Genomic DNA, 27,488 nt, shown 5'->3' on the forward strand with positions numbered 1-27,488 from the left:
TGGGTTTGGACGGAATTACACCACCAGCTTTCCTGGTTCTCCAGCTTACAGATGGCAAATCATGAAACTTCTTGGCCTCCATAATTACGTGAGCCAATGCCTATAATAAATGTCCTCTTATACATATCTATATACATATCCTGTTGGTTCTGTTTTTCTGGAGAACGCTGGATAATACAGAATCTATATATTATGGTGTCTGAAAAAGGGGAGAAAATAAGGAAATCAATATTAATCTATTGGGCCTGCCCGGTTGCTCAGGTGGTTGGAGTGCCGTGCTCCTAACACCAAGGTCACTGGTTCAATTCCCACATGGGCCAGTGAGCTGCGCCCTCTACAGCTAAGATTGTGAACAACAGCTCTCCCTGGAGCTGGGCTGCCGTGAGCAGCCAGAGGTTGGCATGAGCTGCCCTGAGCTGCAGCGGGGCTGCTGAGTGCTGGCGTGGGATGCCGAGAGCTGCCTTGAGCTGCTGTGAGTGGCCAACAGATTGGCAACCAACTGCCTCTGCCGGGGGGAGCACAAGGCTCACAATACCAGCACGGGCCAGGGAGCTACACAACTAGACTGAGAAACTACGGCTTGAACCGGAGTAGGGATGGGGGTGGGAGAGGCGGAAGAAGGGGGGAGAAGACTCTAATCTATGCATAACCAATGATGTACTTCTTCCCATCATAATCCCATCCCCATTCTTCAGTTCCTACTACCTTCCCAGCCCCACAGTCCACAAATATCCTTCCATTCCTTCTCCTCTCAACTAGGATTCCCTTAGTCAATCCACTCTTTGGTCAGGTAAACATGGATTATCTCTTGCTATCTCAGGAACTGTTTTGTGTTTTTTTGGCTTTCATGTCAGTCACCTTCTTTCTGATAGTCTGTGAGCTCCCCAGGGCCAGCCACAAGACTTATTTATCTCTGTAGCCCCATGCTTAGCATGGATCCTGACCAGAGCAGGTAGTCAGCAAAGGTGGAAAGCAGAGAAAAAGGGAAGGAGGAATGGAGGTTTTGAGCAGGAAGCGGGTAGGAAGTGTACAATATAAAGTGTACATGAATGGCAAAACCCAGCTCCTGGGGACAGAAAGAGGACACCAGCTGTCCTGCACAGCCCCTGCATAAGCTCATCTCTCAGAATCCGCCTCGCACCCAGGGAATATAGCCAGGGCAGAGAGCCCATGGAGATTTCAGGAGAGCAGCTAATCCAGGGAAGCTGGCTGGGACCTGAGGACCTAGAGGGTGGCAGAATTCCTAGTCTGAGTGCTATAAATAGATTTTAGCAAAATGAGGTCAACTGTTAACACAGTCAGGCCTAAAGCAGGGGAGCAGAGTGTAAACAAATTAGATGCGGAAATGTTAACGGAGTCAGGATAATGGTGAGAATTTTCAAGGTGACAGTTACAATTGAGGCAGTGAGCCTCCAATCATTATCACTTTCTGGAATCCCTCTCCCAATCTATTCTCTCCACCCTCTCTACTGCCCACAATATCCTGCCCCTGGCAGATACAGATATTCACCCCTTACTGCCAAAATACCGGGGGTGCCAAAAAAAATGTACATATTTTAAGAGACGTTATCTATGTATTTCCTTTCAAAGTTGAATTGAATTATGGTAGCAATGTGTAGTATGATGTTCACTGAAAAGATGACATTAATCAAATGAATGATAGCGTCATTTATTGTATTACAATGTTAATAAAGTTTTTTCTTTCTTAAAATGTGTATACATTTTTTTTTTGCACCCTTTATATATATGCCACAATTTCTTTATCCAGTCATCTATTGATGGGCATTTTGGCTGTTTCCATATCTTGGCTATTGTAAATAGTGCTGCAGTAAACATAATGATGCAAATATCTTTTTAATTAGTGTTTTGGATTTCTTTGGATAAATATAGATGGAACTTCTGGAGAGCAGAGACCCTGTCATTTATACTGGTTCAGAGTAGGTGCTCAACGAATGGTAGTAAATGAAAGGCCATTGCTTAGTACAGAGGGTGGGCTCACATAAAGAGGAGAGCCATTCATTGCGTCATTTATTCAAAACTTACAAATGAATGGTAAGCAAAAATGTGTACTAGGACCAAAAATAAAAAGGCAGCAAAGGAGAGGGGGACAACCTTCTCCCATGTTGTTCTGTACCACACTTTCAAAAGGTACAGACCTTCTGGAAAAGACAAAACTTTGGAGACAGTAAAAAGGATCACAGCTGTGAGGGGTTGCAGAGGAGGGAGGGATAAATAAGTGGAGCACAGATGATCTTTAGGGCAGTGAAGCTATCCTGTATGATACTAAACTAGTGGTGTATACACGATATTATATTTATCCAAACCCCTTTGCACAACACCAAGGGTCAACCCTAAAGTAAACTACAGACTCTGGGTGACAATGATGTATCAATGTAAGTTCATCAATTGTAACAAATGTGCCACTCTGCTGGGGATTGTTAATAATGGGGGAGGCTGTGCATGCATGGGGGCTGGGAATATATGGGGAATCTCTGTATCTTCTATTCAGTTTTGATGTGAACCTAAAACTACTCTAAAAAATAAAGTCAATTAAAAATTTGAAAATAATAATAAAAAAAAAAAGGTACAGACCCATCTGTAATGAGATTATCAGCTTGGACACTTGTCAAGCCAAATGCACGAACAGGGAAATGCTATACAGTAGCCCCCTGTTATCCACGGTTTCACTTTCCACGGTTTCAGTTACCCGTGGTCAACCACAGTATGAAAATATTAAATGGAAAATTCCAGAAATAAACAATTCCTAAATTTTAAATTGCATGCCATTCTGACTAGCATGATGAAAATCTCACATTGTCCCACTCTGTCCCACCCAGGACGTGAATCATCCCTTTGTCCAACATATCCATGCTGTATACGCTACCTGCCCGTTAGTCACTTAGTAGCCACGCCGGCTATTAGATCGACTGCTGTGGTATTGCAGTGCTTGTGTTCAAGCAACCCTTATTTTATTTAATAATGCCACATTCACATAACTTTTATTACAGTATACTGTTATAATTGTTCTATTTTATTATTAGTTATTACTGGTTACTCTCATACTATGCCTAACTATAAACTTTATCACAAGCATATACGTACAGGAAAAAACAGTACATATAGAGTTCGGTTCTATCCGCGGTTTCAGGCATCCACTGAGGGTCTTAGAACATGTCCCCGGTGGATAAGGGGAGGGACTATGGTACTGCCGCTGACCCTGCTTGCCAGCCGTTTCTCTGGACTGGTTCTTGGCACTATAGCATTCTGCTGCTGGCACCCTCAACCGATGCCAACAGCTCCCAAAAGACAGGGAGTGGATCCTAAGAGTCTGTTTGGTCGAGGCTAATTTTCTAAGGAAACTTACCACTTTTGTTCCAACTGAGATCACTTAGAATAAAAAAAAGGAGGTCAGGGTTGGCTGTTCCCACCTTGCAGATCTTCAGAAGCCGAACCACCCAATTCTCCCAGCTAATGACTGGAGGAAGAAAACACCCTTTATCTCTATTGATTTATCTCTACTGGTAAATGTGATGTGAAAGCGTACTTAGTCCTCTTTGGTTGTCCAAGGACACGAGACGTGCAGCAATCAGTTTCATACATTCTGCACACCCACGGTGAGGGCAGAAAACAGCTAAATGGCATTCAGACCCGCCTGGGTTACTTTATCCCTAAGCATACCTTTCATATTTTAGCCTTCGTATGCCTGCTCAGGTTGTTTCCTCCACCCAGAACACCCTCTCCTGTCACCTCCATGGAATAAAGTCCTACTCATCCTTAAAGGCAGAGCTCACGTGCCACCTCTTCGACAGTATGCCTTCTCTACCCCTCCTCTCGACCTCAGAAGCACTGCGCATCTCTCCAGAACATTCATTTTATCCCATTAGGGCAGAATATGATTCATCCAGGTCTTCCTACAGGGTCCAGCACAGCACTGGCACAAAAGTAGGTATTTTCTTAATGCATTTAATGAATGGATGTTGATAGCTGGCTGGACTAAAATGTGATACATTTCATCCATTAATGACAGTGGAAAAAGTGGAGGCCCTGCCTTGCAGGTGTGCCTAGGAGAGCCAGGCCTCAGCCCAGCCATCCCAACCGCCCTGGGTTCCACGGCCAGTAGCAGCCCTCTCTCCACAGGACTCACAGAGAGGAGGCCCAAAGAGCACCGTGTCCAGGGCCTTGAGCTGCAGCTTCTGCCGGTGGCTCCGGTCGGTCATCTTCAGCACAGTTCCCGTCATGGTGGTGTTGGTTACCGCGAGCCTGTTGAGACAAAGAGGAAGAATCCTGCTGACATTACCCACCTCCTCCAGGAACATTTCCATGATTCTAGCTCTTGGTGACTGCTCCCCTCTGCATTCTAGAACAGAGTCTGTGCCACTGGGTCTCAATGAGGACTATGCAGGAACACATAACACTGACCAAAAATTTGTGTGCCGTTCTACTCATGTGCACCATTTCTTAGAGAGCATTCTACTGTAAGGATTATCTATTTGTGACCATGCCCACACCTGACTAAATTTTCTGTGGTGCTTCCCCTTGTAGGGATTATCCACCATATCCCTGTACCCACACTCCCACCATTTATTTGTAAGTGCATTTTCCTGTCTATCCCTCGTCAAAATGTCATGCCACATGACCCAGTGATTTTGGTGACTTCTGAATTATCCTAATCCTAACCCAATTAAATATATTTAATAATGAATATATTTAATATTCATTCAATTTAAACTTGCTGATGACAAACACTGTAGCTGTCTTGTTGGCTTGTATTTGAGTCACTGTGATTTACTTCCAATCAGATAACTGTAATTTTTTATGACCTTCAACTGTACTATTGAGAACTCTCATAAGGGGGAGGACCTGTAATCAAAAAAATGACCTCGGAAAAACTGGACTTTGTTTCTCTTCTGTTGGAATGCAGGGTATGTATAGGAGAAGGGTATGAGATATGAAAGATTGAAAAACCACTGGTCTATGTCCCACAAGTGAGCATTTACGACTATACTATTCCCTAAGATCAGTGTTGTTTTCGGATGCATAGCTGTGTTTCCCCAGGTAGAAAAGAAGCTTCTGACATCACAGTGTGTGTTGGTGCTCCTGCCTGGATATGCAGGAGCAGCTACTTCCTTCTCTAGCCCTGGGAAGCAATCAAGACCACCGACAAGAGAGGCAATGAGACACTGATGGGAAGTTGCGGGGTTGGGGGTGGTCAGGAGATCTAGTTTCTGGTCTCGGCTCTGTCATTGAGTGATTTCCTTGTCCAATCATAAGCTGCTTGGTTTCTCCCCCTGAGGCCTCAGTTTCCTTCTGTGTAAACTTACGTAAAATCAGATGTTTCCTACAAGCTTGGCAGTTCTTGGAGCTCCTCTTTACAGCACTTCTACCGAGTGTACTGGCCTTCGTCTGACTTATCAAAATAACTGTCATCTTTTCTAGAGTCTATCTGTCAAAGAAACCTATGAATTTGAATGCTATCTACTTCTAAGTAATGAGAGAAATGAGAAGGGAGGTAAAATTTACTAAGCAGCTACTTATCTTGTGCTGTTCTGACACTTTACATACAATACCTCATTTAGTTCTCATGACTGTAAGAACCCAGTTCTACTATTAGCTCCACTGTACAGATATAAAAACTGAGACTTAGAGTTGAGTAACTTGCCCAAAGTCACATAGCGCATAAGTGGCAAAGGCAGGAGACAAACTCAAATCTGCTAGATGCTTTCCGTTATACCATGCTACCAAGTGATGGGCCTACCCCAACTCCATACACCGAAGGCTCCATGCTTCCTGCTGTCACTGAGGTGCCACAGCTTGGCTTCCTCTATTCCTGAGCCCAGTCTAGTTGGTTCTGGTCTTAGGTCTGTCTAATCGTAGCCGCAGGAGGGCTAAGTGAGCCCATTACCTGAGAACTGACTTCTTATGCTATGCTTTACAGTTTTAATACAAACCACAGCCATTTCTTAAGATTGAAACGGTCCAGTGATCCACAAGGCAATACTGTTATTTCCATCGGTATTATGGAAGAAACCTAAATCCTGGAACTTCATGGTCAATCCCCTATTCAATTACCTGTCTCTCCCATTAAACATGGAGTTCCTAAAGGCAGACAGATGCGAGGACTAATGCATGTCTTTGTCCTCAGGGCCCAGAAGAGAGCATGGCATATGGTAGATACTGGGTAAAGTTGGTGAACTAGAACTAAACTTCGTATTTCTAGGAAGTCCATCTTCAACTACATGGGGCAAGAGGAAGATACAGTGAAAAAAGTACATCACTTAGAACCAGGCAGACCTGAGTTCAAATCCCAGTTCTGCCACTTACCAGCTGGGATAAATCATAAAATATTTGAAATTCAGTTTGTTCACCCAAAAGTTGGGATAATAATTCCTTCCTCCCAGAATTGTGAGAATCAACTGAAATAATAGGTAGGAAAGCACTCTATAAAGGGATGTACAAACATAAGGATTATTACTCTCTCCAGAGCAGGGAGAAGCTGTGAAGAAGAGGCTGAAGGCAGCAGGAGGGAACAGCCAGCTCAGCTGGGCCTGGACAGCAGTGCCTGGTAGCTCTGTGGCTGAAGACTGCAATGTGTGGGCATTCCAACAGCTTCCCCTTCCCCTTTCCCCTTTGCTGAGGCTCACAACCAGAAGCAGATAAGATGACAAATGATACACAATCGGCACTTACCAGACAGTAAGCCCTTTGAGGGCAAGGGCAGGTTGATGTCATCTTTATCCCCAGCACCGAGCATAAGTGCTTGGTACAGAGCAGGTACCCAGTAAATATTTGTTGAATGAATAAGTAAGTGGATTAATGACTGAATGACATATGGCACTAGCTTGACATAACAAGAAGTCCAAACAGTACTCTATCCCCTCCCCACTCCCACCCCGAGCCCAAGCATATTGTGCCTATAAAGGAGGCAGAGTTAGGACACAACAGCTGTTGGGAGAGTCATTCCAGAGAGCAGGCTGGGCCCAATGGTAGTCAGCCCCCACTGCTGCACCATTTCTTTAGAGTAGATAAACTGTACATGGATAATTCAGGGAAAATTAAAAGAGCCCAGAGGCTCCTGGGTAATAAAAGAGGCAGCTGCTGGGGAGACAGCAAAAGAAAAGAGAAACACCACAGGCTTTAAAGTCTACCCAGATCTAGGTTCCAATCACAGTTTTGCTTCTAACTAGCCATGTGACCTTGGAAAAGTTACTTAGCCAGTTTCATATCTTTAAACAATAATACCTACCTTATAGGAGTGATGTAAGAATTAAATGAGATACTGTATATAAAGTGTTGAAGCAGTGTCTGGCATATACTAAGCACCCAATAAATGGCAGCTATTAGTACTATTCCCATTACTGATAGAAATACCAAATAGGAGAATGGATGCTAAATACCCATCATACTGTACAGCAAGTGCACAGTAGATGTGAGAAGAGGAGAGCTCTATAAATTCTGCCCTACAAGGGTGGAACCTCATTTAACTGAGCAGAGCAGCCTGAAGGCAGGCCAACTCCAGCCCATTCCCTGTACCCCCAAGTGAGAGAACCCAGTCTCCTCCTGACCTCGGCATGGCATGGCCACTGAGCTGCAGCTTCCGGAAGGTCTCCTCATACTGAGGCAGCTCCACATATGTGATCAGCCACTGCACCACCTCATCCACGGTCCAGTTGTACACTGTGGGGAGAGACAAGCAAAGCCATGACTCCAGAATGCCAAGTACCACGCACACAGATGAGAGATCTGATGCATGTCTTGGTCCTCAGTGCCCAGAGAGAGCATGGCGTATGGTAGGTGCTTGGTAAAGTTTTGTTACATAGAATTAAACTTAATATTTCCAGGAAGTCCATCTTCAACTACCTGGGACAAGAGGAAGATACAGTGAGAAAAGTACATCACTTAGAACCAGACAGACCTTAGTTCAAATCCCAGCTCTGCCACTTACCAGCTTGGATAAATCATAAAATATTTGAAATTCAGTTTGTTCACCCAAAAGTTGGGATAGTAATTCCTTCCTCCCAGAATTGTGAGAATCAACTGAAATAATAGGTAGGAAAGCACTCTATAAAGGGATGTACAAACATCAAGATTGTTCTCTCCAGAGCAGGGAGAAGGTGAGAAGAGGAGTCACACTGAGCTTAACATTTACCACGTTTACGTGTTTAACATGTCTCTCTCCCATCAAATCCTGTGTATGAAAGGACTATACACTCTACTGTGTGTGTGTGTGTGTGTGTGTGTAGATATATACAGATATATCTGTGTGTATGTATATATGTGTGTGGATATATATATATGTGTATATATACACACATATACAAATATATATGACATAATATAGAGAGATGGATCCAGATGACAGCACTTAAGCCCTGAGTCAGATTACACCTGCAGACAACCCTATTTTCAGTTTTGTGCAACAACTAAATTTCCCCTTTGGCTTAGATCAGATTGAAAAGACTTTTTGTCCCATTAGTAGCCAATTCTAACTGAAACAATTACTGAGTGATCACTCACAACACGGCGAATCACATCATCACTGTACATGGACCACTGTAGCTAATCGTTCCTCAATATTGTAATATTGTGATTTTTATATGGATAATTATAAAAATAATTCCTTTAAAATAAGTTTAATATTTGTGTAGTGTTTAGATACACAGATAACAAATTTATCTCCATACTTTGTCAAGAGTCAACAGTAAAGGAATAGAAGTGGACATAACACACAAGGAATAAGTTCAAACCAAGCGAAGGTCAAATGACATCATAATATATTATATAAATCAAAGTTGCATAGTAGCTTGAATTGCGAAAGATGGTGGGAAGACTGAGTCATCAGGTGGCACCCAGTAATACAGGCAACGCTGAACTTAACAGAGCCTGGGAGCCACTGAATTGCAGCAGAAAAGTGTCATTGTATTGCATTTAAAGTTTGTTTTTACTTAATGCATAAATCTGTTTTTGTTTATATTTGTACGCAAATTTTATGCAGCTATTGAAACCTCATTTTATGTTTGTACACATTTAAATAACATTATAATAAAAATAATTTACGTCAACGTTGCAGGTCCAAGATAAATTATTTCCCTTAAAAGGAATGTGTACATTCCTCAAGTTTGAAAACTACAGCTGTGAGCAGCAAGAAAACTGAAAGTTTTGAAGCAGAACAAAATGATGAGGGTCATGACCCTCCTCTCTTACGATTCGTTTCTTTACCAAAAACTGTCTTTTATCAGAATGCTATCTAATTTCTCTTTAATAATCAGGAAACAATAAAGCATGGACCATGTCCTTTTTCATTTTTGCTCACTGTTATCTCTGAAATAGAGCTTCCTATACAGTGGCATCAGTAAGAATTTACTCAAAGAATAACTGCCCTAAATGAGGAGTTCCAGAAATGTTCTGACTGTGGGCCTCCAAAAAACAACAACAATCTCCTTAGACTAATACACAGTTCATGTGGATGGTTAATTTCTGAAATGCTTGTCAAAAACAAGCATTCCTCTGGTAGGCACACCGCAGATCTTAGGCTGTTTCTGTCACTCTCACATAAGCTAGAGAAGTTGGAAGGCTGGGCCCTGTCCCTTCATTCTCCTACTTCCCCTACAGTGGAGTCCAGCACTGGTCTAAAGCACGCACCCAGAAAGCCATCCTGAATGAAACCAAGTTGAAGGCAAAAATGCTCCAATCTCTCAATGTCCTCAAGAAGCTACTGGAACTCGGGAGGAAAGTTCTGAAGCCAAGAGACTTTGGAGGTAGATTAGACTATTTGCAGAGGCACAGGGGGTGAGAAGGGAAAGGTGCCAGGGGATGAAAGGAAGCAGGTATAGTGCCCTGAGACTGCATCCTAGAAGACAAGGTCCTAAGGTTTAGGTGAAGGGTGCCTAGTCATTGCTTGGTTAAATTCCTAATTCCCAGACTGGAATATATTGGAGGGAAGAGAGGAATGAATTTCCAAGAGATACGTTGAAATCCCAGGGTTTGGGGAAGGAGAGATGACAGAGCTGGGATTAAAGAAGCATTACAGAAAGTAGAGTGTTTACTCCTGAAAATGAATACGTAGCCACACACGTTACAAATGTGATCATTTACTATGGTTTGGAGTATCAGGTAATGAATGTGTAGCACAGTGACACACAGACATCAGACAGACAGACGAGTGCTAGCCTGCAAAGAACAGAGAACAACATACTCCTGCCACCGCTGCCAAGGGAGCTCAGCCTCATCCAAGACAAAGGGGCCTTTCTGTTGGGCATGTGGAGTGGAAAAAAGGCCCCTTTTTTATTGCTAGAAAGGCTGGAGGCCAGCGGTGCTACAAAAGCCTTTTGTCTACTGGGAGGACGCCCTGATACAAGCCTGAGCATAGACCTTTGGCATGCAGGAACTCCTCTATCTGTACCCTCCACTGCAGTGGAAATGGGCAGGAGTCACTCTGCACCAGGGTTTTCTCAGTCTCCGCAGCGCTGACATGTTGGACAGGCTAATTCTTCATTGCGGGGGGGCTGTCCTGTACTTTGTAAGATGTTTAGCAGCAACCCTGGCACCTCCCACTAGATGCCAGTAGCATGCTGCCAGTTGTGATCATCAAAAATGTTCCCTGGGGAACAAAACTGCCACCAGCTGAGAACCACTGCTCTAAACAGGACATTAGGCAATGCACGTAGGGGGTCAGGGCGGATGCAATCCAGTGAGGACAGACTCTGAACATCGCCGGCCCCCGTATCGCGAGGCTATAGGACACGAAGATAATGGCTTCGGTGTGTTAGGCCAAACCTCAAGGCACTTGTTTTTTGTTTACTGTGTTCTACATAGCATTCTGTTGCCTAGGCAGATGCCCTAGCTAGGTAGGGCTTGGCAGCATGGTGCTATCCAACCAGACTGCCGGCAGTCTGAAGAAAGCAAGCCCGGATGAGCTGCATTCTTGTCAAACAGCAACCCTGTGTCCCAGCATGAAGAGCTAGCTCACTCACAGTCAAGTGGAACTATCAGAGTCCCTTGTCCCTAAGGTTTAAGTCCCTAAAAGTTGAAAGTCTTGTACTGCTTTCTCATTCCCAAAGAGAAAATGAGAAGATTCCCTGTGCCAAAGTGAGGAAGAAGGCCACAGCAGGCTTAGAGAGCTGTGGCTGTCCATGGAGGCTACGGCATTTGGCAAAAAGAGCTGAGTACAGACACAGGCTCCAAATGACTCACATGTCCAAATCCTAGGAGGACATTCAAACAAGAGATAATCTTCTAAAGTCCTCAGTCTCTTATCCCCCTGAGCCTGTCCATGTGTCTCCTAGAGAGATCAAAGACAACATCTCTGTGCAAAATGACAAATAATACTACACACATTCAGAGAAGGCCAAGCCCAGGAATTTTCTGCAACAAATAGTCCTTCACAAGACAAATGAACAAGGTGATTCAATTTGTAGTCTCCAACCTTTTAAATGGTATAATCTACCTGTGAAAAAATTTTGAGTACATATTGCCAATATATGAATATGTGTTTATAAATTAGACTCATGTAGTGACATTAGGAATATATAATGTAATGTGAAACATACATAAAAATTACATACTGAGATAGAAATAAATGCAATAGAATACAAGCTCAGTATTTTCTTATGGCACCCCAATCCATTGCCTTGCATGGGCCTCCTGAAGCATACATACTGCCTTTGGAAACTACTGGACTAACAGTCTATCTCATCCCAACACAAATGACCTGAACGTCACAGGCTTCCCTGGAGGCCGCCTCTGTTGTAGCTCTTACTTTCGCAGTGCTCATCCAGAACCGGCGTCTTGAATTATTTACTTATTCATCCTTGAACAATGACTTCTCGAACTTTGCTATTTCCAGAAAAGCTCTTTTCCCTTTTCTTGGCCTGCTAATCACCAACTAATCCTTAAAACCCAGCTCTACTTCTTTGGTTGCTGACACTCTTTGGAGCCCATTTCTAAATCCCCTTTTCTCAAACCATCAAAAAAAGTTCTAGGGGTCCCTTCTCTACTTACATAGCACTTTCTTTATACAGACTTCTTTTCTACCATGTATGTTATATTGTTTAAGTCACAGATCTCCCTTCTCCGCTACACTGTAAGCACTTTGATAAGGAACATGTCTTTTCCGCTATGTATTCCCCAATGTCTAACACAGGGCTAGGTCGTTCCAGGTACTCTGTGAAGTTTACTGAATGGACAAAAGAATAGATATAAGAGAATGAACAAATGATGGCCATCTGTGGGTCCTGGATCACTTGTTGTAGATCCCATCAGTATTTATGTTATATTTTCTCACTATCAGTGTCACTCTCTGCCACACATTTCTTATGGAAGGGGGTATTTTTTTAAAAGCATTGAACTTATGCGTATCAGCAAGGAACCCCAGAAATTGATTTTTAATTAGCTTCTCATATAGCAAAGATATAGCCTGGCTTCCATGCTATGTTTTATAAATAGGAAGGGGCCTTTTCCATTTGAGAAATATTTTCATATTAAATGAGCAAAGTCTCCTGTTTTATTCGGAGATAACCACAACAAATAAAGTTATTCAGGATTGCCAAATCGCTGGGCTTTCTAGAACACTGGATTTTTATTGTAGAATATATTAGAATAAGTACTAGATTTAAAGCTGGAAGACCTTGATTTCTATCCTATCTGCCATGGACCACCTTGGGTAAATCACTTAACATTCTGAACCTCAATTCCCCTCCTATAAAATATTCATCCAGTCATTCAAAATGTTTATTTTGCACTACTTTGTGCCAGGCACTGGGAACAGAGCAGTATCAGGACAGAGATCCCTACCCCCACGCAGCTTACTATCTAGCAATACCTGTCACCCAGAGTTGTTGAATGAGTTCATATGTTTGGAAATGCCTAAGATTTAATATAAACACAATAATAATTGTTTCTTCATATATATGTTGTGATTTTTTCCATTCAAAAAGAGGTAGGTATTGAGGACTGCTCAGAATCTGGGTGGATGGAGATATAGGCCCATCAGAGAAAAGAAACACGAGCAAAGATAAGAACTATAAAGTGTGGGGCCTGCTCAGAGAACACTGAGTTTGTCTGGAGTCCAAGGGTTACATATCGGAACAAGGAGAGCAAGGCATTACTGAGGCCAGATAATAAAAATCCTTGAAAGCAGGCAGTCTCAAGCTCCAAAATCATTTATACATTGCAGGGGGAAAAACCATTTACTGAGCACCTACCACTACTTGCCAGGCACTGCTCTAGGAGCTAAGGATATAACAGTATACTAAACAGAGTCACAGGTCCCTGGTGCTTATATTCTGGTGGAGAGAGACAAACAAAAACACTCTGAACAAATAATTATGTTGGGTAGTGATAAGTATAATGAAGAAAAATAAAGCAGGGTAAGAGGATAAAGAGCAGTGTTATATCAGATCTGATCAGGAAAGGGCTCTCTGATGAGGTGACATTTGAGCAGAAAATGAAATGACGCTGTGGGCCATGAGATTACTTGGGGGAGGGCATTCCAGGCAGTTGGAACAGTAGGTATTACTCTCCAGCACTTGAGCTTTGGTGATACCTCCAGGATATGCCAGGACAGATCCTTGGGCTTGGCCAATCCCTTCTCTTGCCAAAGAAAGAATAGGCAGTAAGAAATGGGCTTCCAACTCAGTATCCCTTTCCCCTAATGGACCAGTGGTGCCTCAGATGGAGCCCTCACTTACTTTTATGGTTTCAAACCCACATCCCAAAAGAACTATGTCTGGGAAGAAGGTTGCCAGTGCTTTTTTTGCCTCTCCTTCACAAAGCTATTGGTCAGTTACCTGGTCACTCAGTCAGCCTCTGGTCAGCCAGTCAGATATAGCACAGTGATTAAGAATGTGGGCTTTGGAACCAGGTGCCTTGTTTTGAATTTGGGATCTGCCACTGTAAGACCATGAGCAAGTTACTTAACCTTTCTGTGCCTCATTTTTGTCACCTGTAAAATGGTGAGAATCAGAGTTCTCACATCGTAAGAGTGCAGTAAAGATATGGGAAGCTCCTAGCATACAGTAAAGATGAAAGAGATATTATCTATTATTATTATCACCATTCATTTATTCATTCCATTCACCAAGCTTTCATTGGCTTCTCCTCTAGTAGGTCCTGGGTGAGTTACTAGATGTAGAAATCAATCTGTATGATCTCTATCACAAAGGGCTCTCTTCTAGAGAAGGAGACATACAAGAAAATAAACGAGGGTGGCCGGATGGCTCAGTTGGTTAGAGCACAAGCTCTGAAGAACAGGGTTGCTGGTTCGATTCCCACATGGGCCAGTGAGCTGCACCCTCCACAACTAGATTGAAGGACAACTACTTGGAGCTGATGGGCCCTGGAGAAACACACTGTTCCCCAATATTCCCCAATAAAATTTATTTTAAAAAAATAAAATAAATGAGTATAATACAGTATGATAGATGCTAGGTCAAAGAGATACGTGGGGTGACATGGGAGCATAGAGAAAAGAGTGACTAACTGCCAAAGTGAGTCAGAAAAAGCATTACAAAGCCTAGCTTCTTATCTGGCTCCTCTGGATACAGAGCAGTCCAAGACACCTACAAAAACTTACCAAAGTGGCCCTCCCTAAAGAGAGCTTGTGACCTAGACATATGGTTTATCTCTCTGAGTGATTTCTTTCTGGCTCTCACTAGCAGTTTATCACATATGCCTAGTTTTCTAATATGATGTCAATATCAAGCCCTGAACCTTCGATGCAAAAATAATCTGGTCCTTGGGCCTGGGCCTCATGTGATAGGCCCATAAGGCTACCTGGCAAAAAAAAAAAAAAAAAAAAAGCAGGTCTACATGGCTACAAAACAGTAAGAGAATCTAGGTTCTAGAATATTGAATAAGCCAAACAACTTACGAGGTATGATCAAACAATACAGTGAATGTTTAAAAAAACATTAGTACAGTAAAAGATACATTGCGATTAATCCCCCTCAAAACACTCCCTCTCGCTTCAAACACACTTATCCCATCGTTCTTGCAACTTTCTGAAGCAGTTCTGGAAGTCCTCTTTCCTGAGAGTCTTTAGTTGCGCTGTCGTGGCTGCCTTGATGTCCTGAATCATTTTGACTTTGGGGAAGAGCTAGAAGTCACACGGTGCCAGATCCAGTGAATAACATGAATGAAGACACACCGTAATGTTTGTTTTTTTTTTTGACAGAAATTGCCGTACACCAGAAGCAATGTGTGACACAGAGCACTGTCATAATGGAAGATGATTTATGGCACACTTTAAAACACACCTTCTCTGAACTGTAGCTCACACCCAACTGACTGCACCTAACAAGTTGAAACTTGTCACACAGTTACTAATGTTCGTAGTATATAAGATACACAGTGGTTGGACCAAGGACAAACTTTTGTCTTCCACATCCCTACTCTGGGCTGAGCCCTGTGCTAAATATTGATATATAAATCCACATAAGGTAATGCCCTCACGCCGTCTTGGTGGGAAGACAGGCAGGGGAGTAGATAATTGCAATTAATGTGCTAAGTGCTGCAATGAGCTAAGCATTAAGAGGCTATGGGAACATTGAAGAAGGCACCTAACCCAGCCTGTGGTTTCCAGGGAAGATTTCTTAAAGAAGGGGATACTTAAGTTGAGTCTTACTTGTCAAGTAGGATTTAACCAGATCAACAAAGGTGGAAGGATGGGGGAGGGAGGAACTGTATATGAAAGCATCCAGGGATCGTTTGGGTCTGGAACCAACCACCCCAACATTTGCCTCAGTGGTGTACAGATTACTTTGAGCTAAAGGCAATTTTAGCTTCAGGCTCAAGAGAAACTTCTGCCCCCTCCAACTACTTAGAAGAATTTGAATTAGAGGCCTCGACCATAAGAGATTATCAAGAGATAACTTCTTTTGACCTATCTATAGGGCATGGCAAACTTATATTTACTAAAGGCCTGCTCTTATCATCCTGCAATGCCCTTTTGAAGCTCCCAAGGCACCTTACCTCATCCCTCGCTCAGGATGTCTCATATACCCCCTTTCTGTCTCTGAAACTCTCCTGTATGTGGAATTCCCCTGCACATGATATTAAATCTGATTTTCTCTTGTCAAACTGCTTCCTGTTGATTTGATTATTCAGCCAGTCAAAAATAACCAGAAGAGGGAAAGGGGAATTTTTCCCCTTCCCCACAGTTTTGGCGCTGTGAGCTAGTTCTTCACTGGCTGGTAAAATTCTTCACTGGCTAACTGGAAACTGCTTTCCCTGGCTGGGAAAACTGCTTTCTCCTGAGGACTGCTGCAGACAAATGGATCCTGGACATCTAAGCTGACATTAAAAAAAATAGTAAGACTTCTTACGGTTGTCACCTTCCCTAAGATCTCTGTCTGCAGGGGTCCAATGGAACGAGAGTGGTGAGAATATTTTTTTTCTCTTTTTAAATTTAAGTTGGCAGGAGAAAATATTGGTGAAACTAGTTCCTTGAATTTTGGCAACTCTTGTAAATTTGGTGGAGTACTCTTGGTTTTATTGATCCATTTCCTCCTAGAGACAGTCTCTGTTCTTTGCGTCTCTTTGCCTATTGTGCATAACAACTAAAATTCATAGGGAAGGCCAAGCCATCCCTACTGATGAGGGTATTCCTTTTGTCCTGTTCTATATCCTGAGAACTTAGGTCTTCTTTTTTTTTTTATGACCAGTGAGAATATTTTCTCCCTGGCCCCCACCATCCAGAGGGTGCACTTTGGTGGCCAATTAGACTGGGGCTCTGAGCTCTCTCTGTGTCCGCCATGCCACGCTCTTAAGGGAGTTTTGTCTCTTAACTATTTTGAGGAGTGAAACTCTTTTGGATTATGGGGGTTTCACCATCTGTATCCTCGCCACGGACACCTTTTGCATCCATAGTAAAGATTTATTCTAAGCCTAGAAAGTTAGCCCTGGGTCTTTCCATAAAAAGGCTTATTGGTTGAGTTGCAAATAAGACCCTACTTATCAATGGCCAGAAAATGGATTTTTTTTTTTTTTTTTTTTTTGGCAGAGAAACTAATAAGAACTTTGTTCCATGACACTGTATGGTCAGTATTTTTATTCCAGGGAATTCCTTCTGCAGAAAGTTTCTGCTGTTGTGTCCAGCTGTTCTTGAAGAGCACTGCTAGGTGGCAGCCCAAGGTTAAAAGCAGCAGTCTCAATGTGGCTTCTTTATATCCATAGTTATAAAACTTCTGTTCAGATAGACTTCAGATGGTTCTCCAGGTTGATTGTTCTATAATTTAGTTGTAATTTTAATGAGTTCATGGAAGGAGGCAGACATAGCATTTATCTACTCTGCCATCTTGGATTCATCTCAGACGATGGATCTTTTGACTGGAAAAACTTTTTTTTTTTTTTAATTGGGGAACAGTGTGTTTTTCCAGGACCTATCAGCTCCATGTCAAGTCATTGTTTTTCAATCTAGTTGTGGGGGGCGCAGCTCAGCTCCAAGTCAGACAGTCGTTGTTTTCAGTCTAGTTGTGGAGGGTGCAGGTCACTGGTCCATGTGGGAATCGAACCGGCGACCTTGGTGTTATGCGCACTATGGTCTAACCACTGAGCCAACCTGCCACCAGGAAAAACTTCTTTATTTGAAAAACTTTTTAGCGAATTCTCATTCCAAGCAACTGCCTTATTGGTGGTTACAGGAGGATCAAATTGAATGGAAAGCACAAAAAAGTATAATGGCTAGCTAGCCTTAAGGGATCCCTTGATAAAATAAAAGAACAAAAGTTAGACTTAGAACAAAAATTAAAAATCAAATCTGATGTAAATTTCCCTCCTATACTCCCATGTACCCCCAACTTCCTTTCCCTGACCCTCCAGAAGATCTTTTGGATCTCTGGGTACCTGGTCTAAAAACCCCCTTTTCAAAACCCAGCTCAATCAGCTCAGCCAGATCTTAGGACTCCAACTTCGCCAGAGAAAGTTCAGCTGCCTGTTTTAACGTCCCTTTCTCTAGAAGACCTACAGAGTGTACTCAGACCTGACCTTCCAGCTAAAGGCATACAGGCATTTCAAGCATACAGCTAAAAGTCAGGAAGTACATTTAGTGGGAGCTGCCAAAAAGAGCAGGAAGCCTTGCTTTACTGTAACTTATGATTTCCTTATTTCCCGGGTCTTGCCTGCCTTGGACATTCATATGTAATGTCCCTTGTGGAGGTATCCTGTACCTCCACCACGAAATTCATATCCTCTGAATAGCGGATGATCTTTTAAATTATAAAACTCTCTTAGTGCCACTCTCAAGATCATCCAACAAAATTGAGAGAAGAGTTAGAAAGTTTGGTGGCTATTCATAAATTCATAATCCCACTCACAGAGGCTTTGACTGGCTCCTAAGGGGTGTTCTTCCTGCCCATGACTATACTGTAGTTATCAGACAGGCCAGAAGGCCCCCTGGAGAAACCCCCTCACACAGGGGAAACAGATGGCCAGACCCTCTTCCAGGCCCTCCTACAAATGACCAGGAAATGCTTCTGCTGGAGGCTGATACTCAAAGTTTAATAGAAACGATTCTAGATGCCTTTCTTCCTCAAGTTAATTGGTCAAGAGTTGAATTATGTACTCAGAAAGAAGGAGAACATCCAAAAGCATTCATTGAACAGTTTATGCAAACTTCGCAAAGACACAAAGCATTAAATCTAGAAGCTCCAGAGCACAGAAACCTCTTAATAACTGTTCTAGTGGGAAATTTTCTCCCCAATAGAAAAAAACAAATTCAAAATAGTGTGTTTGGCTGGTCGGGGCAACCAGTAAGTGTGATAATGGAGGCTGCCATGTAATTCTTTGAGAATATTTTACAGGAAGGCAGAAGAAAAAAAGAATTAAAGGCAACAATTCTTGCTCTTCAATTTGAATCTTTAGAGAAGCAAAACTGTGACTCAGAATAAATCAAAGCCCACTCACAGCTCTTCCTATTTGTCTCCAGACAACTGCAGATATTTCAAGAACCCATGACATCAGAAGAGAAATTGTCCTGCACTTAAGAGGAAGAAAAGTTTGGGAAACAACCCACCTAGATCCCAGCACCCTCAGAAGGTTCATTTTTCTTTGGAGAGGCAATTTCCTCTCAAATGATAGGGTCAGCCAATCTTCAGTCACACCCCAGAACCTACCATTAAACATAAAGGATCAGGAACTGGACTTCTTAATTGACACTGGTGTGATTTTCTCTACTATCCATTTAGAGGATCAGTCACTACCTGTCACCTCTGATTCTATTCAAGCTGTTGGAATCTCTGGGCAATCTATTTCATTGCCCATATCTGAGCCCACTCCAATATCCTTAGGCTCTCTTAACACCCATCATGCCTTGCTAATACAGCTCACCAGCAAATCTCCTTGGCAGAGATTTATTATGTAAATTTAATGCTACTATAAAATGCAATGAGAAGGGCGTTTTTATTTCCTTGCCCTCAGACCAAGCCCCAAATCTCTTATTTTTGTTATTAGAAACTCATCCTAATTTAAATTTTTCTGAAGAGGATGAGTCTTTAAGAGATACCCAATTAGCTTCTGGGCCACACATGCAAATGAAGTCGGACTGCTACAGAGTTCAAAGCCCCTGCACATTACTTGGAAAAAAAATAAACCATTTCATCAGTAGCCCAATACCCTCTCTCTAGAGATGCAGAGTGAGACACTGAACCTATAACAGACTTCCTCTTGCAGCAGGGTATACTAGTTTTTACTTCTTTACCCTATAATACTCTAATCTTGCCAGTAAAGAAAGAAGGCAAATTTGACTCAGATGAGAGTCAAATTTATCAATTTGTTCAGAACCTAAAAGCCATAAACTGTTGTAATTCCTCGCCACCCTGTGGTTCCTAATCTTGCTACTGTCCTTACCTCAATTTCTGCTGACGCAGCCTGGTTCACAGTAGTTGACCTCAGCTCAACGTTCTTTTCAATCCCTGTCCATTCTGACTCCCAGTTTCTTTTTGCATGTATATTTAAAAAGAGAAGATTAACATGGACTTATATACCTCAAATTTTTGTGAGTCCCCCCTCAATATTTCCCCAAATCCTTAAAACAGACTTAGACTCTGTAGCCTTTACCCAAGGGTCCAAGCTTGTTTAGTATGCAGATGATCTTTTACTCTGTAATAAAACTAAGCAGGGAGCTCTTATAAAGTCTCTTACTCTCCTAAATGCACTAGCTGAACGATGCCACAAAGCCCCCAGATCTAAACTTCAGTGGATAAAAGCTACTATTACCTACTTGGGACAGGAGATATCTCAGGATATCAAAAGCTAACCTCAATACTCCTTGAGTCAATTTTGTCCATCCCTCTCCCCAAGACAAAACAAACAAACAAACAAACAACTATATAAATTTCTAGGGGTAGCTGGTTATTGCTGCCGATGGAGTCCTAATTTTGCACCCCTTGCTAAACCTCTGTAGCTCTTCTCTGAGATAACATCTCAGAGCCTATTTCCTGGCCTTCAGAGGCATTAACCTCCTTTGAAGCCCTAAAATTAGCTTTGTGCACAGCCCTGGCTCTTGGCTTACCTAACTTTGACAAATCCTTTCACTTATGCTGCCATGAAAATAATGGGATTGCTGCAAGCATTCTAGGACAATCTTTTGCCTTTCAGATACATCCCATAGCATAATTCTCATACCAATTAGACCCTGTTGCATTAGGCATGCCCCCGGCCTATGTACAGTGGCTGTAGCTGCCACCTCGATTGACAAAGCCAGTAATCTAACGTTAGGCTCCCCCATTCACCTCTATGTTCCCCATGTTGTGCCTGCTTTTTCACAAGTTCACAGGACACAGCACCTCCCCACGACAGACCACCTATGAACAGGCACTTTTAACTAACCCTTCCATCATCTTACATTATTCTAACACTTTGAATGCAGCTACTTCACTACCCCCTCCTGATAATGGAGAGCACCTCGATATCCCACAGGGTTGCCTGGCAGTTATAGAAATGGTCTCCAAGTCACAAGATCATCTCTCAGACATCACTTTAGACAAGCCAGACTTACTTTGATTTTGTGATGGTCCCTGTAAATGACATTTCTGGGGAAACATCACTAGCTATGTCATAGTTTCCCCACATAAAACCGTTGAGGCATATTCTTTGCCCACTGCCAAATCAGTCCAAGCTGCTAAACTCATAGCTCTTACTAGAGCTTGCACATTAGCTGAAGGAAAAACTGCCACTATTTACACAGACTCAAGATATGTCTTTGGAGTCTGTCATGCTGTTGGTGTAACTTGGAAATCCCATGAATTCTTAACTTCTGCAGGTACTCCTTTTGCTAATGGGCATATAATTGCTGCCCTATTACAAACCATTCACCTCTCTTCTAAAATCGCTATTGTTCACTATTCAGCCCATACTAAGGAGACTGATACTGAATCTTTAGGAAACAATAGGTCTGACAGAGCTGCTAAATACGCAGCTCAAAATGGACCCCCTTATCCTTTCTCCACCCAATTTTTAAACCTGCCTTTATCTCTCACTGATGTTAACTACCAGGCAAATGCCCTACAATCTGAGAAAGACAAATGGACAGAAAAGGGTGCCAAATGATTATCTGATGGATTATACATTGGGCCAGATTTCCTGTAGCTCCTTTTCTTTTAACTTTTTGGGTTGCACTTATATCCCACCAAATAGAACGTATGTGCAGACGAGGGATAATTAAGGAACTAAAAGACAATTAGTTTTGCCCTGGTATCCACAAAATTTCTGAACAAATTACTTCCCAGTGCACTACTTGTAAATCCCACCAAATTCTTGGAAGAAATCAATGTACCTCGGGAAGTTCTCCCAGGCCCACACTTCCCTTGGCAGCACTCCAAACGGATTTTATAGATTTGCCCCTGGCTTTAGGCTATTCTCGCTGTTTGATTATTGTCTATGTGGTTAGTGGGTGGAACGAATACTATCCAAGTAGACGTGTTCATGCCACTACAGTGGTAAAGAGATTAATAACTGAGATTATTTCTCAGTTTGGCATTCCTTTATGGATTGAATAAGACCAAGGTATTCATTTTACAGTAGAGATAAAGTACTTGCTTGCAAAAACTCTGGGGTACTCATTAAAATTTCATACCCTAAATCATCCTCAATCATCGGGGGTAAGTGGAATGTAAAAATCTAGATATAAAAAGGACTCTAGGAAAGATCTGTCAAGAAACTATACTTGAATGGCTCCTTTGCTCATAGAATTGTGCCACAGAAATGTGCCCGTCAAGAAATTATAGAAAACCATTGGTGTATCACAATTCTAAGTTCTCTTCGGCATTGAGGGCCTTATCCCCAAACTTTGGAGAATATGAATTGGAAAAGGCAATCCTAAACCTCTCCATGGTAATAGAACAAGAGTTAATACTATCGTGCAAACTTTGAAAATACTCCAGACGGAAGTTGACAGCTTAGCCTCTGTGGTTCTCCAACATCGAAGTACTTTGGACACACCGACTGCTCAACAAGGAGGAGCTTGTACGATAATTGGTGGAAAATGTTGCTTCTATGTAAATCAAATAGGACAAGTAGTGTCTAATTTAAATCTGTTAAAAGACAGGATTAATATTTCCCATCAGATAAATGAAGCAAAGATATTTTATTGGATGGACATATTCCCAGGATTGGGGAACTGGTTTAACAAGGTGTGGGGAAGTGTGCTTCCATTTGTACTTTTCTGTTTATTCATTCTCATTATAATTTGTGTTTTTTTTCTCTCTTTGTAGATCACTAGGTTATTAACCCGTTCTATCTCTCCATAGCAACCAGCTCAGCTTTTAATATGTGAAACTTCCAGGGAAGTTTCAGAAGAGGGAATGTGGGGGTTCAGAACCATTCACCCCAAGATGTGCCTCAGTGGTATGCAGATTACTTTAAGCTAAAGGCAATTTTAGCTTCAGGCTCAAAAGAAACTTGACACCCTCCGCCCCACCTTAACTACCTAGAAGAATTTGAATTAGAGGCCTTGCCCATAAGAGATTATCAGAAATAACTTCTTTTGACCTATCTATAGAGCAGGGCAAACTTATATTTGCAATCATCTTATTATCATCCTGCAATGACCTTTTGAAGCTCCCAAGGCACCTTACTTCATCCCTAGCTCAAGATGTCTTATATACCTCAATCTCTGATCCTCTCATGTATAGACAGGGGTCTCTGACTCTCTCATGTAGGTGGGCTTCCCGTGCACACAATGTTAAATTTGATTTTTCTCTTGTCAATCTGCTTCTTGTTGATTTGATTATTCAGCCAGTCAAAAGGAACCACAGGAGGGAAAGGGAAAATTTCCCCCTTCCACATAGGATGAAAGAGAATGACATATTCTAATAGCTGCAGATAAATCAATACAGCTACAAAGAAAGAGACATGATAAAGAGTGGTAAAAAAATAAGACAGTAAGTGAATCACAGAATAAGTATGGGCCTGGCAATGCTAAACTACTCTAGCACAATGGTGTATAGAAGGTACGCAGTTAATTTTCTTTTTTCATGTAGGCATGTTTGCACAAATTACAGGAGAGCAATAGTAACTTTGGGGTCCAATGCTATAGAGGTAAATAAGAAATGATGGAGAATCACAGCAGTAAAATCTAAAAAATCTCAAGATATAAAAGAGCATCACCAGATCATTATTTATATGTACATACTGATTTTTTTCACAGCTGAGGTAATTCATTTTGAGATTACAAATTGTCATTTAATTTCAATGCATCTGACTAACATCTCGTAGATAAACATGAAATAAATCAGTGGCATCTTCTATAATAACTTCTTTCGTCAACAACCACTGAGCTTTCAGTGCCTTATTTTGTTGAGTCCCAAATGAAACAACAGTTGTGATCTAACTTTACTGCAGGTTCTACACAAACTCAAGTGTTACTTGGCCAAAAGGAAAGCCAATATTTACCTTCTCAAAATAATGTATGATTATTACATATGATTATACTGGAATTTACTTAGAACATCTTTAGCAATATTTTTATTTGTCTAGGTTCCATTTAAAAATATTTCTCCCACCCAGAAATTTGGTGTCCTAGCATGTTTGTTTCATTATTTAAAAAGAAACAGAAAAAGGGGATCCACTGAAAAATGTAAGTGGAAACATGGTCAGATATTTATTTTAGAAAGATCTCTCTGGAACCAATTATAGGACAGACAGCAGTAGAGCTAGACTGGGCCAAGAAGAACAGCATGAAAGCATCCAAGCAAAAGATGATAAAGCTGAGACTTCTGCTTCAGTCTAAGATGAAGTAATAAGGATGGTATTTACCCTCCCTCCTGAAACAACTGTAAATAAATAAATAAATAAATAAGTACATGAATGAATGAATGAATGAATGACAAAAATATATGAAACAATGGTTTCCAACACACTGGATGAGATTATGATGGACAGTGATCTTTGAGAGATAATAAACAAATAAGGCAAGTCATAATTTGAATTTCACCAGTTTATGACTTTGAGAGAATATCCAGGCCACAGTGGATGCCCAACATCATTAGTCATCAGATAAATGCAAAATAAAACCACTGCGAGATACCTCTACACTATTAGAATGGCTAAAATTAAGAAGGCTGACCATACAAGTGTCGGCCAGGATGTGGAAAAACTGAAAGTCTCATGCACTGCTGATGAGGATGTAAAATGACACAAATGCTTTGGAAACGGTTTGACAGTGTCTTAAAAATATATACCTACCATATAATCTAGGCATTTCATTCCTAGGTATTTACTAAGAGAAAAGAAAATATATATCCATTAAAAGACTAGTACATGAATGTTCACAGAAGCTTTATTTGTAATAGCCACAAACTGGAAACAACTCAGATGTTTATCAACAGGTGAATGGATAAAAATAAATCTTGGTATGTCTATACAATGTAATACTACTCAGCAATAAAAATAAGTGAACTCTTTATAAATATGCAGCATGAATGAATCTCAAAATAATTATGCTGAGTGAAAGAAGATTTTTTTAAGTACATGTTATATGACTACTCCATTTATATAAAATTTTAAAATGTAAACTAACTTATCGTAGCTAAATCAGATCTGCAGTTGTCTGGGGGCTGTATGGGAGAGATTACAAAGGGCTGTGAGAAAACTTGGAGGGATGATGAATACATTCACTATCTCGATTGTGGTGATGGTTTCACAGTTGTATACATATGATAAAACTTTTTAAACTGTACACTTCAAATATATAACACCTTATTGTATTGTTAGTTACAATATAATGAATTTTTGAAAAAGAGGAAGTTGAGCTAAGGCAGTATCATAGGAGATCACATAAAATAGACGCGTATCAAAGAGGTGGAATCCTCAGGTTTTGGTCACAGAAATAGGCAAGAGATGCTCAGTTTTCTTTATTAAATGGGAATATTTAACAAATAGAAAATAACTGTGATACGTGTTAAATCACTGCACTGATGCTAGTTGTTTTTTGTTATCAGAAAAATAATTATATGAAAGAATATAAGAGAAAAAAAGGCAATCGTATCTTTCTGCCACCCCACCCCAAAATGTAGCAACAAACAACTAATAGCTAAGGCGTTTAACTGAAGTACTTGATTCACTTAGCAAAGTAATTTTTAAATAGCTAAAAGGACAGAATAAACATATTTCTCATTGGGTTTATGTAAAAGCAAAAAGGGAATATCAACTCTTTTAGATTGATCTGACTTTTGAAATTGTTTAAACAGAAGTCCAATGCCACCTGCCCCCCACCTCCACCCCCCGCCATGTTATGTCAACAGAGACCAGATTTACTGGGTTCTCTCTATAAACCCCTCCTAGTTCTCCAGTACTGCTCCACCGTCTCTTGTGAAAAATCCTGTCCTACAAAGAACAGCACAGACAGAATTGGAGATCTGTGAGCTTATTTCATTATATCCAAAAGCCTAGTAGAAAATAAACATTTTCTCAAGGCAAAGTTCAGGGTCACACTAGAACAGCAGGTTCTTTTGCTTTCAGTTGGAATCATATTATTTAGTTGGAGTCAAAATTGATAGTTAAGATGTCTTTGATCCATAAAAATGGGGAAAGAAATTATTACTTAAGAAATACGCTTTTTTTTGGCAGATAGCATCTTTTAAATCTCATGTCCAGGAAAAGGGAGAAGAAACAGAAATGCCACACTTTACTTAGAAGAATGGAAGCCATGCTTTAGAGAAGAATCCTCTTAAATAAATGCCTCCCACCACCTCTCACTACAAAAGGCACTGTTACTGTTTCCACTGGCTCAAATATGCAAACAATTCTATTCCCAAAGATTCGACAAAATCTACCTGACATCCCTTCCATAAAGAACTGCCACCCCCCCTACCTCAAAGGGTCTTAGAGGGATTAAAAATTGCAGCATCCCTCAAACCCCACACGTAGTCTCTCACTCCCTTGCATAAGTCTGTGATCCAAACTATGCCAATCTGATTCTCCCTCCACTCTATCTGGCTCTTGAGCGAAGACACTTAGAGATAAGAAATCAATGAAGCTGAGATATCTGAGAGTACAAAAGGCCAATCCCCTCGTTCCTGCTGCTGGGATCCCTGAAGTTGCCCTTGTACTCCATCCTTCCTCAGCCACGCTAGTTCAGCTCTTCCCCACTTAATCACTTTATGTTGTACAATAAAGAATTTGGCTGGTCTTTATCTTCAGGTCAATTTCCCTGGTGATAGGAGTATCTTTGTTATTCAGGTGGGCCCCTTGGATCACACTTGAGTTCATCCTAATGAGATAATCCTGGATGGGTGCTGGTCACCAGAAAGACCAACCAGTGACTAAAGGATTGGGGCTCTGAGTCAGGTGACAGATATCAGGCCAATCTTCAGGGAGAGAAAGGGAGCTGGAGACTGAGTTCCATCATGTGGCCAATGATTCAATCAGGCCTACATAATAGGACCCCAATAAAAACTCTGCTCACTAAGGTCAGTTGAGCTTTCTGGTTAACAAACATATTGATGATTGATGGCCCACGAGGATGATATGTCCTGATTCCACCAGGAGAGGACACAAAAGCTCCACATTCAAAACGCTCCCAGACCTCACCTTGTAAGTTTTTTCTTTTGGCTGCTCCTAATTTTTACACTTTATAATAAAACTATAATCATAAATGTAGCACTTTCCTGAGTTCTGTAAATCATTTAGCAAACTATCAAACATGAGGGGAAAATGGAAATCTCTGGTTTATAGCCAGTTGAACAGAGCACTGTTGGCCTGAACACACAGCTTATGGCTGGTGTGGTGTCTGAAGTAAGGGGACTGTGCCCTTAACTTGTGAAGTCAGCACTAACTCTGGGGAGTTAGTGACAGAACTGCATTACATTATTTCACTGAACCACTCTCTCTGCCTCATTTTCCTCATCTGTAAATGGAGATGAGAAAATACACTAAATACAAAATCATAGCATTTACATTTTGGAAGGTTTTTGTAAGAAATAAAGGAGTTATTATATGGAAAGCACTTGGAACAGTGCCTAACACATACCAAACACAATGTAAATATTAGAGTAATT

The 27,488-nt window shown here is 41.4% G+C and overlaps 1 protein-coding gene across 5 annotated transcripts in view; it reads right to left on the bottom strand.

Annotated features, from left to right (window-relative positions):
• STIM1 (stromal interaction molecule 1) overlaps window positions 1-27,488 on the bottom strand; it is a 176,952-nt gene that overhangs the window by 25,803 nt on the left and 123,661 nt on the right. For all 5 annotated transcript variants that reach the window (XM_033119853.1, XM_033119855.1, XM_033119857.1 and 2 more), the window contains exons 4-5: window positions 7,563-7,674; window positions 4,145-4,260 (exon numbers count right to left, since the gene is read on the bottom strand). In XM_033119853.1, the coding sequence (XP_032975744.1) occupies window positions 4,145-4,260; window positions 7,563-7,674 (228 nt within the window). The remainder of the gene's footprint in view (window positions 1-4,144; window positions 4,261-7,562; window positions 7,675-27,488) is intronic.

This window comes from Rhinolophus ferrumequinum, chromosome 11, assembly GCF_004115265.2.
Source record: "Rhinolophus ferrumequinum isolate MPI-CBG mRhiFer1 chromosome 11, mRhiFer1_v1.p, whole genome shotgun sequence".
NCBI classification, from domain to species: Eukaryota; Metazoa; Chordata; class Mammalia; order Chiroptera; family Rhinolophidae; genus Rhinolophus; species Rhinolophus ferrumequinum.